General features: G+C 43.7%; 1 protein-coding gene across 1 annotated transcript in view; it reads right to left on the minus strand.

The window, feature by feature from the left end:
• Nucleotides 1-16,549, minus strand: part of LOC133538683 (phospholipid-transporting ATPase ABCA1-like) — a 129,452-nt gene that overhangs the window by 17,319 nt on the left and 95,584 nt on the right. The window contains exons 20-41 of the mRNA XM_061880383.1: nucleotides 16,380-16,511; nucleotides 16,142-16,281; nucleotides 15,886-16,023; nucleotides 11,983-12,212; nucleotides 11,818-11,890; nucleotides 11,539-11,741; nucleotides 11,369-11,420; nucleotides 11,137-11,241; nucleotides 9,668-9,816; nucleotides 8,352-8,476; nucleotides 8,115-8,213; nucleotides 6,826-7,015; nucleotides 6,640-6,734; nucleotides 5,899-5,931; nucleotides 5,713-5,818; nucleotides 5,509-5,583; nucleotides 5,262-5,431; nucleotides 4,993-5,170; nucleotides 2,312-2,427; nucleotides 1,622-1,766; nucleotides 1,412-1,535; nucleotides 662-791 (exon numbers count right to left, since the gene is read on the minus strand). Of these exons, the coding sequence (XP_061736367.1) occupies nucleotides 662-791; nucleotides 1,412-1,535; nucleotides 1,622-1,766; nucleotides 2,312-2,427; nucleotides 4,993-5,170; nucleotides 5,262-5,431; nucleotides 5,509-5,583; nucleotides 5,713-5,818; nucleotides 5,899-5,931; nucleotides 6,640-6,734; nucleotides 6,826-7,015; nucleotides 8,115-8,213; nucleotides 8,352-8,476; nucleotides 9,668-9,816; nucleotides 11,137-11,241; nucleotides 11,369-11,420; nucleotides 11,539-11,741; nucleotides 11,818-11,890; nucleotides 11,983-12,212; nucleotides 15,886-16,023; nucleotides 16,142-16,281; nucleotides 16,380-16,511 (2,808 nt within the window). The remainder of the gene's footprint in view (nucleotides 1-661; nucleotides 792-1,411; nucleotides 1,536-1,621; nucleotides 1,767-2,311; nucleotides 2,428-4,992; nucleotides 5,171-5,261; nucleotides 5,432-5,508; nucleotides 5,584-5,712; nucleotides 5,819-5,898; nucleotides 5,932-6,639; nucleotides 6,735-6,825; nucleotides 7,016-8,114; nucleotides 8,214-8,351; nucleotides 8,477-9,667; nucleotides 9,817-11,136; nucleotides 11,242-11,368; nucleotides 11,421-11,538; nucleotides 11,742-11,817; nucleotides 11,891-11,982; nucleotides 12,213-15,885; nucleotides 16,024-16,141; nucleotides 16,282-16,379; nucleotides 16,512-16,549) is intronic.

A 16,549-nucleotide genomic window follows, 5' to 3' on the forward strand; every position in this document is an offset into this window, starting at 1 on the left:
TGCTACTGTGAAAGTTCAATCCATAGTGGATCGGGTCTAACATGATACTGTGAAAGTTCAATCCATAGTGGATCGGGTCTAACATGATACTGTGAAAGTTCAATCCATAGTGGATCGGGTCTAACATGATACTGTGAAAGTTCAATCCATAGTGGATCGGGTCTAACATGCTACTGTGAAAGTTCAATCCATAGTGGATCGGGTCTAACATGCTACTGTGAAAGTTCAATCCATAGTGGATCGGGTCTAACATGCTACTGTGAAAGTTCAATCCATAGTGGATCGGGTCTAACATGCTACTGTGAAAGTTCAATCCATAGTGGATCGGGTCTAACATGATACTGTGAAAGTTCAATCCATAGTGGATCGGGTCTAACATGATACTGTGAAAGTTCAATCCATAGTGGATCGGGTCTAACATGATACTGTGAAAGTTCAATCCATAGTGGATCGGGTCTAACATGCTACTGTGAAAGTTCAATCCATAGTGGATCGGGTCTAACATGCTACTGTGAAAGTTCAATCCATAGTGGATCGGGTCTAACATGATACTGTGAAAGTTCAATCCATAGTGGATCCAACACAGCAGCGACAGTCAAACCATAATTACTGTGAAGGTGTTAGAACAGAGGCATGAGAATAAAAATTGTAACACAGTTACCTGGCCTTGATGCAGAAGTGATACTGAATGAGGACAGTGATGCAAAAGAAGATCACTCCTTCAATGGCCATTGCGAACAGGTTCTTTCCCACCATGTCCCAAGCCAAGGGAGAACGGAAACGGTTTTCACCTTAAGACACACAATTCCATCTTGTTAAGAACCCACAGGAACATATTCATCCATCCATCCATCATCTTCCGCGTATCCGAGGTCGGGTCGCGGGGGCAACAGCCTAAGCAGTGAAACCCAGACTTCCCTCTCCCCAGCCACTTCGTCTAGCTCTTCCCGGGGGATCCCGAGGCGTTCCCAGGCCAGCCGGGAGACATAGTCTTCCCAACGTGTCCTGGGTCTTCCCCGTGGCCTCCTACCGGTTGGACGTGCCCTAAACACCTCCCTAGGGAGGCGTTCGGGTGGCATCCTGACCAGATGCCCGAACCACCTCATCTGTGAAGGAGCAGCGGCTTTACTTTGAGTTCCTCCCGGTTGGCAGAGCTTCTCACCCTATCTCTAAGGGAGAGACCTGGAAACTCATTTGGGCCGCTTGTACCCGTGATCTTATCCTTTCGGTCATGACCCAAAGCTCATGACCATAGGTGAGGATGGGAACGTAGATCGACCGGTAAATTGAGAGCTTTGCCTTCCGGCTCATCTCCTTCTTCACCACAACGCATGAACATATTCATGCAGTTGCAATTCAAAACAGTAGGGATCAGTTTCCTCTTCCTGCTAGACCATTTTACTATGCTTACCAAATCTTTCCAAAGCATCAGCCATTGCTTGGTTCTTCACCATGTCGATCAGGCCTCTCCCCAGACAGAAGTGAGGGAAGATGAGGAACACGTTCTTCAGGATGTCATTGATACCACCGATCTCCTAAAAGTATCAATTATTCAGTCTCAGTCCTGTAATAGTTGTGATGCGTGTTGGAAAAACAAATTGACAGGGAAGTTGTCATTTACATTGCCTCCAAACAGCTCCAGTACAAATGTGGACACGCTGCCGTTGATTCCGATCAGTATGTTGACGCTGGTCAGAACCACGTAGGCGGTGCTGGGGATCTTAAAGAAGAAGGACGCTGGGTACATCAAAGGGGTGATGGACCATCTGGAAGGAACATTTAACAATCAGCAAGGTCTGAGTCATAAATGTTTTTAAAAAAGTAGAAGATTGTATGATTCCAAAAACGGAAATTAGAATAGAATAGAGTTTTATTGTCATTATTGCAATGAACAGGTTCAAAGAACAACGAAATTGGAGCAGCTCCTCCTAAGGTGCATATACAATATGGTAGTATAAATAGTAAAAAAAAAAAAAAAGATAGAGATGACAGATGTATCTATGTATATGTATATGTATCCACACAGATGCATATCTGCATGCATATGAATACATATACACACATACATAAAACATTATTGCACATTGTAGTCCGAAAAAATAGAAAAACATTTAAACATTACACATGAGGACATGATGGACGTATTGTGGTCACTCAGTGCCTGTTTAGTGCTACTATGGCGTAGCATGTTAGCATCGATTAGCTGGCAGTCACGCCGCGACCAAATATGTCTGATTAGCACATAAATCAACATCAACAAAACTCCATCTTCTTCCTATAATTAGGAAGAAGATGGAGTATATATAATTACCCATAGAGCAGCAGCAGCAAGGCCAGCACAGGCAGGTTGGTGGAGGACACATAAGCATCTTGTTGGAAGCAGATGAAGATGATGATAACCAGTGTGGCAGGAACAATGTAGTTACACTGGAAAAAAAGAAAAAGAAAAACATGTAACTAAAACTATTCTGAATGTTAGAGCGACGGCAGCTCCTAACCTAGATCGATTGAACCAATCTGGCCCCCACGTTTAGTTCAAAACTTTGGAGATAAACATTTTGTCACGCCTATGGATCATGTTTTGTTTTTGTCATGTTTGGTTATTTTTTGGACACTTGTATCCCGCTTTTTGCACTTCCTTGTTTTTCTTACCTCCATGCCAACTCATTGATTTTCCCCTTGCCCTCAAGTCACGCCCCTGTCCTCAGCTCTCACACCTGTTGTTAATTTCTTAGCTATTATTTAAAGGGAAACATTATCACCAGACCTATGTAAGCGTCAATATATACCTTGATGGTGCAGAAAAAAGACCATATATTTTTTTAACCGATTTCCCAACTCTAAATGGGTGAATTTTGGCGAATTAAACGCCTTTCTGTTTATCGCTCTGTGGTGATGACGTCAGAACGTGACGTCGCCGAGGTAATACAGCCGCCATTTTCATTTTCAACTCATTGCAAACATTAAGTCTCAGCTCTGTTATTTTTCGTTTTTTCGACTATTTTTTGGAACCTTGGATACATCATGCCTCGTCGGTGTGTTGTCGGAGGGTGTAACAACACTAACAGGGAGGGATTCAAGTTGCACCACTGGCCCGAAGATGCCAAAGTGTCTTCCTACTCAATATACAGTGGGGCAAAAAAAGTATTTAGTCAGCCAACGATTGTGCAAGTTCTCCCACTTAAAATGATGACGGAGGTCTGGAATTTTCATCATAGGTACACTTCAACTGTGAGAGACAGAATGTGAAAAAATCCAGGAATTCACATTGTAGGAATTTTAAAGAATTTATTTGTAAATTATGGTGGAAAATAAGTATTTGGTCAACCATTCAAAGCTCTCACTGATGGAAGGAGGTTTTGGCTGAAAATCTCACGATACATGGCCCCATTCATTCTTTCCTTAACACGGATCAATCGTCCTGTCCCCTTAGCAGAAAAACAGCCCCAAAGCATGATGTTTCCACCCCCATGCTTCACAGTAGGTGTGGTGTTCTTGGGATGCAACTCAGTATTCTTCTTCCTCCAAACACGACGAGTTGAGTTTATACCAAAATGGATACATGGATGATACAGCAGAGGATTGGGAGAATGTCATGTGGTCAGATGAAACCAAAATAGAACTTTTTTGGTATAAACTCAACTCGTCGTGTTTGGAGGAAGAAGAATACTGAGTTGCATCCCAAGAACACCATACCTACAGTGAAGCATGGGGGTGGAAACATCATGCTTTGGGGCTGTTTTTCTGCTAAGGGGACAGGATGATTGATCCGTGTTAAGTAAAGAATGAATGAGGCCATGTATCGTGAGATTTTGAGCCAAAACCTCCTTCCATCAGTGAGAGTTTTGAATGGTTGACCAAATACTTATTTTCCACCATAATATACAAATAAATTCTTTAAAATTCCTACAATGTGAATTCCGGGATTTTTTTTTTTCACATTCTGTCTCTCACAGTTAAAGTGTACCTATGTTGAACATTACAGACCTCTGTCATCATTTTAAGTGGGAGAACTTGCACAATCGCTGGCTGACTAAATACTTTTTTGCCCCACTGTATGTCATCCAAAATAATTTGGGATTGTCCAGTGTGTTTTATTCTCTGAGAGGATGACTGGTCGCGTGCAACAAACACCAAAATTAAATGTCTATACTGTCGAGGACGCTGGCTCTCGCGAATATACAAAATAAGAATAAGTGAAGGGATGAGTCCGACCCTCGGGTTCTTGGCTTTCTGATAAAGTGGCCATCAAAACAATTTAGTTAAATATCCCAGTCATATCCGGGTTGGGGAGGAGACCCTGCCCCAAGTGGAGGAGTTCAAGTACCTAGGAGTCTTGTTCACGAGTGGGGGAAGAGTGGATCGTGAGATCGACAGGCGGATCGGTGCGGCGTCTTCAGTAATGCGGACGTTGTACCGATCCGTTGTGGTGAAGAGGGAGCTGAGCCGGAAGGCAAAGCTCTAAATTTACCGGTCGATCTACGTTCCCATCCTCACCTATGGTCATGAGCTTTGGGTCATGACCGAAAGGATAAGATCACGGGTACAAGCGGCCGAAATGAGTTTCCAGGTCTCTCCCTTAGAGATAGGGTGAGAAGCTCTGCCATCCGGGAGGAACTCAAAGTAAAGCCGCTGCTCCTTCACATCGAGAGGAGCCAGATGAGGTGGTTCGGGCATCTGGTCAGGATGCCACCCGAACGCCTCCCTAGGGAGGTGTTTAGGGCATGTCCAACCGGTAGGAGGCCACGGGGAAGACCCAGGACACGTTGGGAAGACTATGTCTCCCGACTGGCCTGGGAACGCCTCGGGATCCCCCGGGAAGAGCTAGACGAAGTGGCTGAGGAAAGGGAAGTCTGGGTTTCCCTGCTTAGGCTGTTGCCCCCGCGGCCCGACCTCGGATAAGCGGAAGATGATGGATGGATGGATCCCAGTCATAGTAAAAACTGCATGTATTCTGTAAACTTATGTTGCACCACTGCTAACGTGTCTTACCATGTCCCAGACAAAGTTGGCCAGCCAGTAAAGGAAAGGTTGCACTCCGCTTATGAACTGCATGTGTTTGGCCTTGTTCACCCTCTCCTGAATGAGGAAAACAACAAAGCTGGCCGGCACAAAAGACATGGCGAAGATCACGCAGATGGACACCAGCACATCCACTGATGTTGTCATTCTGAGGAAACATTTGAAGAGTTCAAAGGTAAGTCAGTGATTGGTTTCATTGTTAGTGTTACTTTTGGTTGAGCAACAAAATGAACACTTACAGAGCCACTTGTGACAGCTGTTCCTTGGTGAGGTTGAGAGGATGATTAAAGGCAGTGATGCCAAACCTGGCAGGGTCTTTGCCGGCTGGCAGGCTTGCTCGAAGGATTCCATTGTTCATCACGTTGAGGAAAGAGCCGATACTGTGCCAGCCCTTGTTGTTGAACCAGATCTGTGGGCAGATGTGATATCTAAGTTTGTTGCTGATTATTACATGACCGCCTCATATGCATGTGAGAAAGCTCAAACCTTGACATTATTGTTGGTGTTCAATCCTTGAATAAAGTTGGAGAGACTACGGAAGAAACGATCTGCTGCTGTCCCCTGGAGGTGACAAAGACCGGACAGTCACGTTTTTGTTGTTGCCGAAGACATAATAGCATGTTTAAAAAAATATGCCACAAAAAAGAATGCATGGAAAACACTACAAACGATTAAAAATACATCTCTCACCCTTTCTAGATGGAAGCGTCTGCGGAGTTGAGCAATGGCATCGTCGATCTGGTCGCTGTGGGCTGGAACCTGGGAGCCTCTGGCCCCAAGTGAGAAGCCACCGTATCTATACAGAGATAGTGTAAACTATTCAAATCCCAGATACACTCATGAAATCAATGACTGATTAAATGTCAGATAACGTACCTGAACTCATTGACCCAAATCTTGTTCTTCAGGCTGTGATGAGTTAGACAAGAAAGAGGTTTAATTGCAAACATTTACTCAAAAATACATAAGAATTAGAGATGCGCGGTTTGCGGTCTCATCCAGGTGCTAGCGGGGTGCATAATATAGTCAGGAATAGTCGTGGATGCAAAGGATTCTGGGTATTTGTTGTGTTGCGTTTATGTTGTATTACTGTGAGGATGTTCTCCCGAAATGTGTTTGTCATTCTTGTTTGGTGTGGCGCATATTAGTAAGAGTGTTAAATTTGTTTATATCACAAACATCAGTTTACTCTGTTTCACCCAGTATGCCTTGCAGTCGTGTGCGTGTATCTGCAGAAGCCACATATAACATGTTGCTGGACTGGCAAGCAGTTTGTACATGTTGTAGAAGGTGTCAAAAGCATCAAAGGCAATGGCTTCATAGCACGCCGTTATTACTGTTATCTGAATGAGCACCAGCGAATATTCACGAGAATGGTCGCGGCTCTCATTGTCTTCTTTACTCAGTGAAACGGGTTAAAATATCTCTCTGAGTGGTAAAGGTTGCCGATCCCTGACATATACCAACGGGCGTGTGGCGGGCGGTTGCAGTTTTGATAAAATGTTGATTCGGGTGGATGAAGACTTTAGTGATGTGGTTGCGGATGATATAATTGCCTATCCACGCATCTCTAATAGGAATGGTAATGATGACGATAAAATGGGTAATCAGCGCTACCTTTTGCCAATGATCTGAGCGTAAGTCTTCACCAGATAATCTGACACGTTTCGACCAGTTAAATTTTGAAGGGTGTCTTTATCGCTTAACCTAATCTGGATACAAAAAGCAGACAAAACAGTTAATTTACGTGTAAAACAAACAGTTATACTGTGCAATTGAGTTAAGTGATAGGGTGTTGCTAACCTGTGGGGGTGGAAGACCCCCTGCACCGCTCGGACATTCCGGCAGCATCCTTTTGCGTCCCTCACAGCTGCACTCACACAGAGGAGATGGATTCTCCATGGACCAGTTGCCTTTGTCAAACATGTCCCTTAGACTTTGGGCTACTTGTGGAACTGACCACTCATCCTCCATTGCTGCACACGGAGTATCCCTGTAGCATATAGAGAATATGAGTGTATGGTTCGATACCTATAGTAGGGAAGTGGTTTATATGGCCCGATTTCTGGATGGATCTCGAGTGTTATTTAATTTTGTAATGCGGTCTGCTGAAAATGATGGAAAGCGCCACTCTACAGAGCAACACCGATGTTGTGGTCAAAGTTGGAATTGCCAAAAAAACATTTTAAGATCTCACCACTGCAGTCTGGCAGCTAAAGTGGATATCTGCGTTCAAAGGACTCCGGCTTATTAGTGATTCCCAGAGCCCAAAAAAAGTCTGCGGGCTATAGAGCGTTTTCCATTTGGGCTCCAGTACTCTGGAATGCCCTCCCGGTAACAGTTCGAGTTGCTATCTCAGTAGAAGCACTTAAGTCTCATCTTAAAACTCATTTGTATACTCGAGCCTTTAAAAAGACCCCCCTTTTAGACAAGTTGATCTGCCGTTTCTTTTTTTTCTTTTTCTCCTCTGCCCCCTCTCCCTTGTGGAGAGGTCCGGTGGCCATGGATGAAGTACTGGCTGTCCAGAGTCGGGACCCAGGATGGACCGCTCGCCTATGCATCGGTTGGGGACATCCCTGCGCTGCTGATTCGCCTCCGCTTGGGATGGTTTCCTGCTGGCTCCACTATGGACGGGACTCTCGCTACTATTTTGGATCCACTTTGGACTGGACTCTCACCGTTATGTTAGATCCACTATGGATTGGACTTTCACAATATCATTTTAGACCCGCTCGACATCCATTGCTTTCGGTCCCCTAGGGGGCTGGGGAGATGCCCACATATGCGGGTCCTCTCCAATGTTTCTCATAGTCATCATTGTCACTGTCACCGACGTCCCATTGGGTGTGAGTTTTTCCTTGCCCTTATGTGGGCTCTACCAAGGATGTCGTGGTTTGTGCAGCCCTTTGAGACACTTTTGATTTAGGGCTGTATAAATAAACATTGATTGATTGATTGTGCACCCCCAGAATTTGTCGCGTTTCATGTGTCAGGTAAACCGCCACAAATGAGGCCATATGAATCACCTTCCTATTGTAGGGCTGCTATATTGATCTTACCGAAAATTAAGTTATGAAATATGAAGTACTCACGTAATCGGTTGTCCTTCCATGCAACGTGTTCCATATCCCGGTTTGTCTGTCAGAGCTCCAAGAAGTTTGTTGGTGTGAGGGTCCTCAGGTAAGTCATTACTGTAAAGACAAATGTGTTGTTTTAAGTGTGTTTGTGTCTTATCACACAATTCAGTTCAGTGTTGCTTAAGACAGACAAAAAGTGTTTCTTAGCTGTTTTTTTTTAATCTCAACTAGGATTTAAGATTTCAAGCAAACCTGATGAAGGTAAACTGCTCCCCATACATTCCAGGATCCAGAGCCAGACTTGGGTACTTTCCAAATGGAGGCACAATTAGACTGAACACCAGGGCGATACACACAAATACAGCTGGGAGGACAATCTGGAGGCAAACAAAACATACGAAATGTTTGTTAAAAACACTTCTAACAAAATATTTACATGACATTACATTACATTGTCTAACTAGTACATGAGCAAAAACAATAAAACATACTTTTCAATTAATTAGTTACTGATCGGACTAAACCCCTGTGCTTTAACCCTAATTCTTAACTCAATCAAGATATTTTGGACAATTCTATACATCCAATTTTGTGAAAAAAGTTTAAGGATGCCTTTTTTCTGTTACAGAATAACTTCTCTCTAGTGCATAATTTTTTTTCTTCCATAAAGCAGTGGGTCGGACCCCGAGTGGGTCCTCGAGCAGCAGGAAAGATTTTCATTATTTGTGTCCACACTCTAGTATTCATGTTATGACATAAAAAAGCATGCAGCTAGGTGGCAGTAGCGCCAAATTTGACCAACAGGTTCTCTGTTCTAAAAGTAGTAAGTAACACGAGTTGTTTTCAGCAGCATGTATAAGGTATGTTACTCACACAGTACGTTGTACAGATAAATAGATCAATACTATCAAGTAATTTAATTCAGGTTGGGTCAAATTAATTTATGTTTGTGGAGAGGCGGAGCCGGCGAACGAGCAGCGGGGCAGGGCACGCTGGAGCCCGGCCCAAGATGGCGGCGAGGAGGCGGAGACGATGACCGAGCGGAGAGACGGGGCGTGCCGTGAGCGACGCTACAAGCGAGATCAGGTGCGTGGCTCGCACACCGGGACACAATTGACTTATCTCCTCACAGTGTATAAAAGGGGAGAAGGAGGAGAGATCGAGGGAGAAGGAGTAGGAGAACCCGCAGCAGTACGTGACGAGCGAGAGCGACAGAGCGCGAGCCGAAGACAGCGACGACGGGGGCGGCTGAAAGCGACCGAGGAGCGAGTAGTGAAAAAGGATCTGAAAAGCGACCCGACCGCAGACAAGCTTAATTGTAAAATAAAGCAAGTCAAACCTGCTCGAACATGTCCTTCCTTGGTGCCCCATGGAACCCGCACGACGACGGCAAGAGTCCGTCACAATGTTTAATGTCAGAATATAATTGAGATGCAAGGCCATAAAACTTTATTCGGTGCAAAATAACTGTGAGAAGACACATTTACTTCCATTTTCAATTCCTCAAGATTTGGCGATTTTGTCCAGATGAGGAATACGTTAACAAAAAAAAAAAAGCATCAGCATACCTGGGCGAAAAAGCCTTTCCTGGAACGCCGAGCATACAGGAATCTTTTCCAGAGTAGCGCTACAAACTGCTGTCGCTTTAGACTCCATCCTTTGACCTGGTATGAGCCTTTACCATCTATTCCACTAAGCCAGTCGGTCTCACGAGATTCTGGAAAGACAAAGCAGAAGCACGAATGAGCAATAAGGAAAACTGAGTAACACATTTTTTCCATTTGATATATTTACTAAAGCTGTCAAACAATCATTTGTTTAATCAGATTATTCACCGGATTGCAGCGGGTTAATGTCGACTAGCCGTTCATTTTTATTCGATATCATTTTCATCGTCTATGTTTGTAAACAAAAATGTATCTACGCCTTGTATTACTTTTGTGTTATAACTGTGCTATTTTAAGCGGGAAGTACTTTTGTGAAAAGAAAACTCATTCCTGCAGAGTGTGAATAATAAATACTCTATCTGCCAACTGTTTCGTCATTTTTTGTTTTTGCACACATTTCCCATTGAGAGGAGCAATGCTTTGTTTATCGTCTTCCATATCGACTGAGACACTACCTGGACAAACTGCCCGAATTTCGTTGCAACAGACATTTAAGGGATTTTGAGTCGTTTTGCTCTGCTAAACTGCGTACATTTTTTAAACCAGGTTAATAACGATAAGGGATTAATTCAAATTAACATGTTCATTTCAACAGCCGTACATTTTATACATGAAAACAAAAATGCAATGCTGACTCCCGAAAATCTCCCGAAATTCAGCGGAGCTGGTGGCCACGATCCTCCAGCTCCAAGCGGACCTGAGTGGGGACAGCCTGTTTTCACGTCCGCTTTCCCACGATCTAAACAGCTTGCCTGCCCAATCACGTTACAACATCTACAGATTTTAATAAAAAACTGCACACACAAGCAGACGAAGCAGAAGAACGAGGAAGTTACAGCCATGGCGACGCCGTCTGTAATAAGAGTGATTCTATGTTGTCTGTTGCCATCTCCTGGTGAATGTTGGCAATAGCGTTATGGGGTTGCTTTTTGATTGGCCAACGATTTACGTGGTGTTGCGCACCTGACGGCAAGTGACTCTCGCCAGTACGCAAATGGCAGAACAAAGGTTACTCAAATAGTGAAAGGTAAGTGTTGTTGTTGTTTTTTTAGTAACCAGCAAGCACAGTACAGCTAGTAGAACAACTGTTTTTATTACTGCGTATTTGATAGGTGCCGTCTGAAATTCAACTATTACTTTTATTTATTTATATAATAAAATAAATATATAGCTAGAATTCACTAAACGTCAAGTATTTCATACATATATATATATATATTTATATATATATATGAAAAATATATGAAATACTCGAGTTGGTGAATTATACTCCTCCCCTCTTAACCACCACGCCCCCCCCATCCCCCACCTCTCGAAATCGGAGGTCTCAAGGTTGGCAAGTATGTGTAAAGGAGTTCCTGCTGTTTTACCTTCAGAATCGTTGAAGTCAAAGTCATCCTCAGTGAAGGGCTTCAGGCAGCTTTGATGGTCTCCAAATGCATGACGGCGACGAGTCCGCGTTGGCACGACTCCGTCTGCAAATAAAAGCCACCATTAGACTGAATATTTCATGTATCCGTTTTATTTGTGTCTTCTCATTTGCGTACAAAATGGGTTGAACAAAGTTTTAGGATATAAAATGCTAATTCCATCCAATCTCACCTGAAAGTTCCACAGCATCGACGCCACTGTCTTCAGCAACTTTTAAGAAAATCTGAATGAGAAGACACACAGTAAATTAAACAACAACAAAAGCTGTAAGCAATCTTGTATATTCCCATGAAAGATACTGTAAATCATTCTGCAGTACTGAAGCCTTTCCAGTTCTTTACCTCCTCTAGGGTGGTGTCAGATATGCCATAGCTTGATATTCCCAGGTCAGTGTGACGGTCATCAAGCTCATGAAAGAGTTCCACAAAGGCTCCATCTTTGGCTGACTGGTAGGGCAAGATGTAAGTGAGCTCATGTCCGACGTCTTCCACCAGGCGAGCTTCTGAGACGTGCTTAAATATCACGTTGGAGATGAGGGAAACGTCTGAGTTGTGAAAATAAACAGGAGTTACCAATGTATGAAGTCAAAGTTGTGAACTTAATTGAAACTTTTGTGTTACCAATTGTGGTGGTCTCACTCTCTGGTTCGCTGCCAAGGCCTGCATCTGAACTGCTCTCAGAAACGCTATCCTCCTGTGTGGAAGCACAAATTAAAGTTAAGCAAGAACAAGATAGCGTCAACACCACCATGCAAGTTAAAATAATAAACACTTGCTTTTGCTTACCTTTTCGGTTTTCTTGCTATAGGAAACGGTGCTGGCAGAATTCCTGCAAGACTGAAGTGCCAAATCGTAGTCTCTCTTAACCAGGGTCAAGTAGTAGCCCGTGCCCAGCTGGGTCTTTAGGAAGAGCGAAGAGCCGACACAGCACAGCTTGCCGTGGGAGATAATGGCAATGCGGTCACCCAGGATGTCTGCTTCGTCCATGTGATGGGTAGACAGGATAATGGTGCGGCCTGCCCAATGGACGATCAGTGTTATCCATAGTCTACATTCCACTTTGTCATATGTAAAACTGATCATTTTAAACATTACTAACTGCTGATGTGCGTCTTTAGTTCTTATATCAGGAGATCATGTTTTGATCTGAATGAATGAATGAATGGTTTATTTTGAGCCATGCAAACAAAACAAAAGAATGACAAGAAATACAAGAGATATATATATATATATATATATACATTATTTTTACACCTACATTGAAAACATTACATGTGACTAATCTTTTGTAGATGTCAAGATTGGCTCAAAAGGGAGTGGTAAGAAGTAAACTTATTAGGTCCCACCCTTATACATATACAATATATATATATATACAATATATAATACAATAATATATATAGTATAATTCAATTCAGTGGTTGCTGCGTAGATGCTATATATAATACATTTCAATCAATCAATCAATGTTTATTTATATAGCCCCAAATCACAAATGTCTCAAAGGACTGCACAAATCATTACGACTACAACATCCTCGGAAGAACCCACAAAAGGGCAAGGAAAACTCACACCCAGTGGGCAGGGCGAATTCACATCCAGTGGGACGCCAGTGACAATGCTGACTATGAGAAACCTTGGAGAGGACCTCAGATGTGGGCAACCCCCCCCCTCTAGGGGACCGAAAGCAATGGATGTCGAGCGGGTCTAACATGATACTGTTTAAATTCACACACACTTACATATATACATATGTACACACACATATATACACAACACACACGTATATACACACACATATATACAATACATATATATATCCATCCATCCATCCATCCATTTTCTACCGCTTATTCCCTTTCGGGGTCACGGGGGGCGCTGGCGCCTATCTCAGCTACAATCGGGCGGAAGGCGGGGTACACCCTGGACAAGTCGCCACCTCATCGCAGACATATATATATATATATATATATATACATATATATATATATATATATACGTATATATACACACATAATCACATACATACACACATGCATATACCCAAAATACATGCATGTTTTTAGGTACAGTATGTCAACCTGGGTTTTTACAATGGTATTATATTATTTTAAGCACCACCCAATTACATTTTGGAAACACTCAACATTTCAAAAGTTACTGTTAAAGGCCTACTGAAAGCCACTACTACCGACCACGCAGTCTGATAGTTAATATATCAATGATGAAGTTTTTAACATTGCAACACATGCCAATACGGCCGGTTTAGTTTACTAAATTACAATTTTAAATTTCCCCTGGAGTTTCTTGATGAAAACGTCGCGGAATGACGACGTGTACGCGTGACGTCTCGGGTTGTAGCGGACATATCAGCCCCGGCTAAAAGTAGTCTCTTTTCATCGCATAATTACACAGTAATTTGGACATCTGTGTTGCTGAATCTTTTGCAATTTGTTCAATTAATAATGGAGACATCAAAGAAGAATGCTGTTGGTGGATTGCAGCTGCCTTTAGCAACCGAAACACAGCCGGTGTTTCTTTGTTTGTTGTGAAGCTTTAACACAGAGCGGTCAAGCGAACATGTTTCTCTACGTCAACCAGCAAGTTTTTGGATGGGAAAATTGTGATATTAAGTCGGCTCTTACCGGAGACTTCAGTGGATTATGGGACCTCATCCTGCAGCTCAAAAAGGCAGCTGTGATCTTGGCTCCTCGGCTTCTCTGAGAGACACTGGCGTTCACCGCAGCCATCCGGCTTTCAGGTATGACTTTACAATCTCACTAAAACACTATTAAAACAATAAGCAGATAAGGGATCTTCCAGAATTATCCTAGCAAACATGTCTTATTACATCTGAAACGCCGCCTGGAGCCGTCGCCTTTTCTTTTTTTCCTAGTACTTCACTCTAAACGTCCTCATCCACGAATCTTTCATCCTCGCTCAAATCAATGGGGAAATTGTCGCTTTCTCGGTCCGTATAGTTCTAGCTACTGCTGGCTATGATTGTAAACAATGTGAGGATGTGAGGAGCCCTACAACCCGTGACGTCACGTGCTCATCGTCTGCTACTTCCGCTACAGGCAAGGCTTTTTTATTAGCGACCAAAAGTTGCAAACTTTATCGTCGATGTTCTCTACTAAATCCTTTCAGCAAAAATATGTCAGTATCGCGAAATGATCAAGTATGACACACAGAATGGACCTGCTATTCCCGTTTAAATAAGAACATCTCATTTCAGTCGGCCTTTAAATTTGTAGAGTTTAGATTCTATTTTTCTTTACATTACCGTGGTTTACGGACTAAAAGTTACTACTCGTATAAATTTTTTCCCACTCTTTGCACTATACACTTTATACAATTCTGTGACTAATTTATGGATTTTTCCATGTTCACGAGCTTCACATGCCGCCAATAAATTTAGCCTTGTCACATCAGACTAATGAAAGCTTCAAACTGGTCCGTGTTAACATTAAATCAAATGCACTCACGCTATCATTCAGTCGGCCATTAAGCGAGTTATGGACTCACCCTAATCATGGAGGAAAAAACAACTAAATTTACACGTCAAAGCCCCAAAACCAAAGACGATTAACCCGACTGTTGGAAAAAGAAATAGCCGCAAAACAGAACATAAATTAACCATCACTTATGGGCCCAAATTGCCAGAACGCTGCGCCCCGAAAGAAGACGACTTCAATAGTTTCTGTACGTAGGCGGAGGAAAAAAACCTCCAAGTCCGATTCCATGGTTCTCGCCCGGAAAAGGCTGGAATGCCATCTCCGAGTTGGGGAGGAGACCCTGCCCCAAGTGGAGGAGTTCAAGTACCTAGGAGTCTTGTTCACGAGGGAGGGAAGAGTGGATCATGAGATCGACAGGCGGATCGGTGCGGCGTCTTCAGTAATGCGGACGTTGTACCGATCCGTTGTGGTGAAGAAGGAGCTGAGCCGGAAGGCAAAGCTCTCAATTTACCGGTCGATCTACGTTCCCATCCTCACCTATGGTCACGAGCTTTGGGTCATGACCGAAAGGATAAGATCACGGGTACAAGCGGCCGAAATTAGTTTCCAGGTCTCTCCCTTAGAGATAGGGTGAGAAGCTCTGCCATCCGGGAGGAACTCAAAGTAAAGCCGCTGCTCCTTCACATCGAGAGGAGCCAGATGAGGTGGTTCGGGCATCTGGTCAGGATGCCACCCGAACGCCTCCCTAGGGAGGTGTTTAGGGCACGTCCAACCGGTAGGAGGCCACGGGGAAGACCCAGGACACGTTGGGAAGACTATGTCTCCCGGCTGGCCTGGGAACGCCTCGGGATCCCCCGGGAAGAGCTAGACGAAGTGGCCGGGGAGAGGGAAGTCTGGGTTTCCCTGCTTAGGCTGTTGCCCCCGCGACCCGACCTCGGATAAGCGGAAGATGATGGATGGATGGATGGATGGATGGCGGAGGAAAAGGACGAAGACTGCACTCCATGACTTTTCCTGTTAGTTCCCTATTTTCAATGTTTACACTTGCGTATTTTAGGCTTGTTCGGCCGGTATATGTACAAAATAAAATTCTGCCCAAAATTAGGTGAGTGGAGCTTATATTTAAGTGCGCTCCATACCGGAAATTACGGTAGTTCAAGATTAATGTTTTTATTTCAACTGTTCACAATCTGGCTGTGGTCTCCACCCAGATTGTTCTTGTTTCCTGTACCTTGTCTGTACTTAAGAAGCAGGTCCCAGATTCCCCTACGAGCGTAAGGATCAACGCCAGCAGTGGGTTCGTCCAAGATCACAACTTTGGAGCCTCCGACAAAAGCCAAGGCCACTGACAACTTCCTCTGCATCCCTCCTGAATTGAGAACAAAGGGAAGAAAATCATTTTTAGTGCATCAAGAAAAACAAGTTCTTGCATGAAACACAAATATTAATGCGCGAAAGGTTATGAAATTGGAAATAATCGAGCCGACCGGAAAGTGTGCTGGTGCGTGACTGTCGTTTGTGAGGCAGTCCAACATCGTTAACAATTTGTTCCATCTCGGCCTTCACCATCTCCGCAGGCAGTCCTTTCAGGCGGCCGTAGAACCAGATGTGCTCCTCCACTGTCAGCCTGGATTTATTTTCGGTCGGACCACAAATAAATGTTAAGAGAATTTCTAATAATATCAAAACGCTTAAATGCGAATGTGACCACGACTTTCCACATACATGCTGAAAAGAACATTGTGCTGGGGACAAACACCCAGATTTTGCCTGATGTTGCTAAGTTCTGAGCGAATGTCTTTGCCCAGGATGTAGGCCGTTCCTGAGGTGGGCGGAAACAACCCTGTCAGGATCGACCTGTCGCAAAAATAAGCAGGGACAAGTCAGTAACTCGT

This window comes from Nerophis ophidion, linkage group LG20 (assembly GCF_033978795.1).
Source record: "Nerophis ophidion isolate RoL-2023_Sa linkage group LG20, RoL_Noph_v1.0, whole genome shotgun sequence".
NCBI classification, from domain to species: domain Eukaryota; kingdom Metazoa; phylum Chordata; class Actinopteri; order Syngnathiformes; family Syngnathidae; genus Nerophis; species Nerophis ophidion.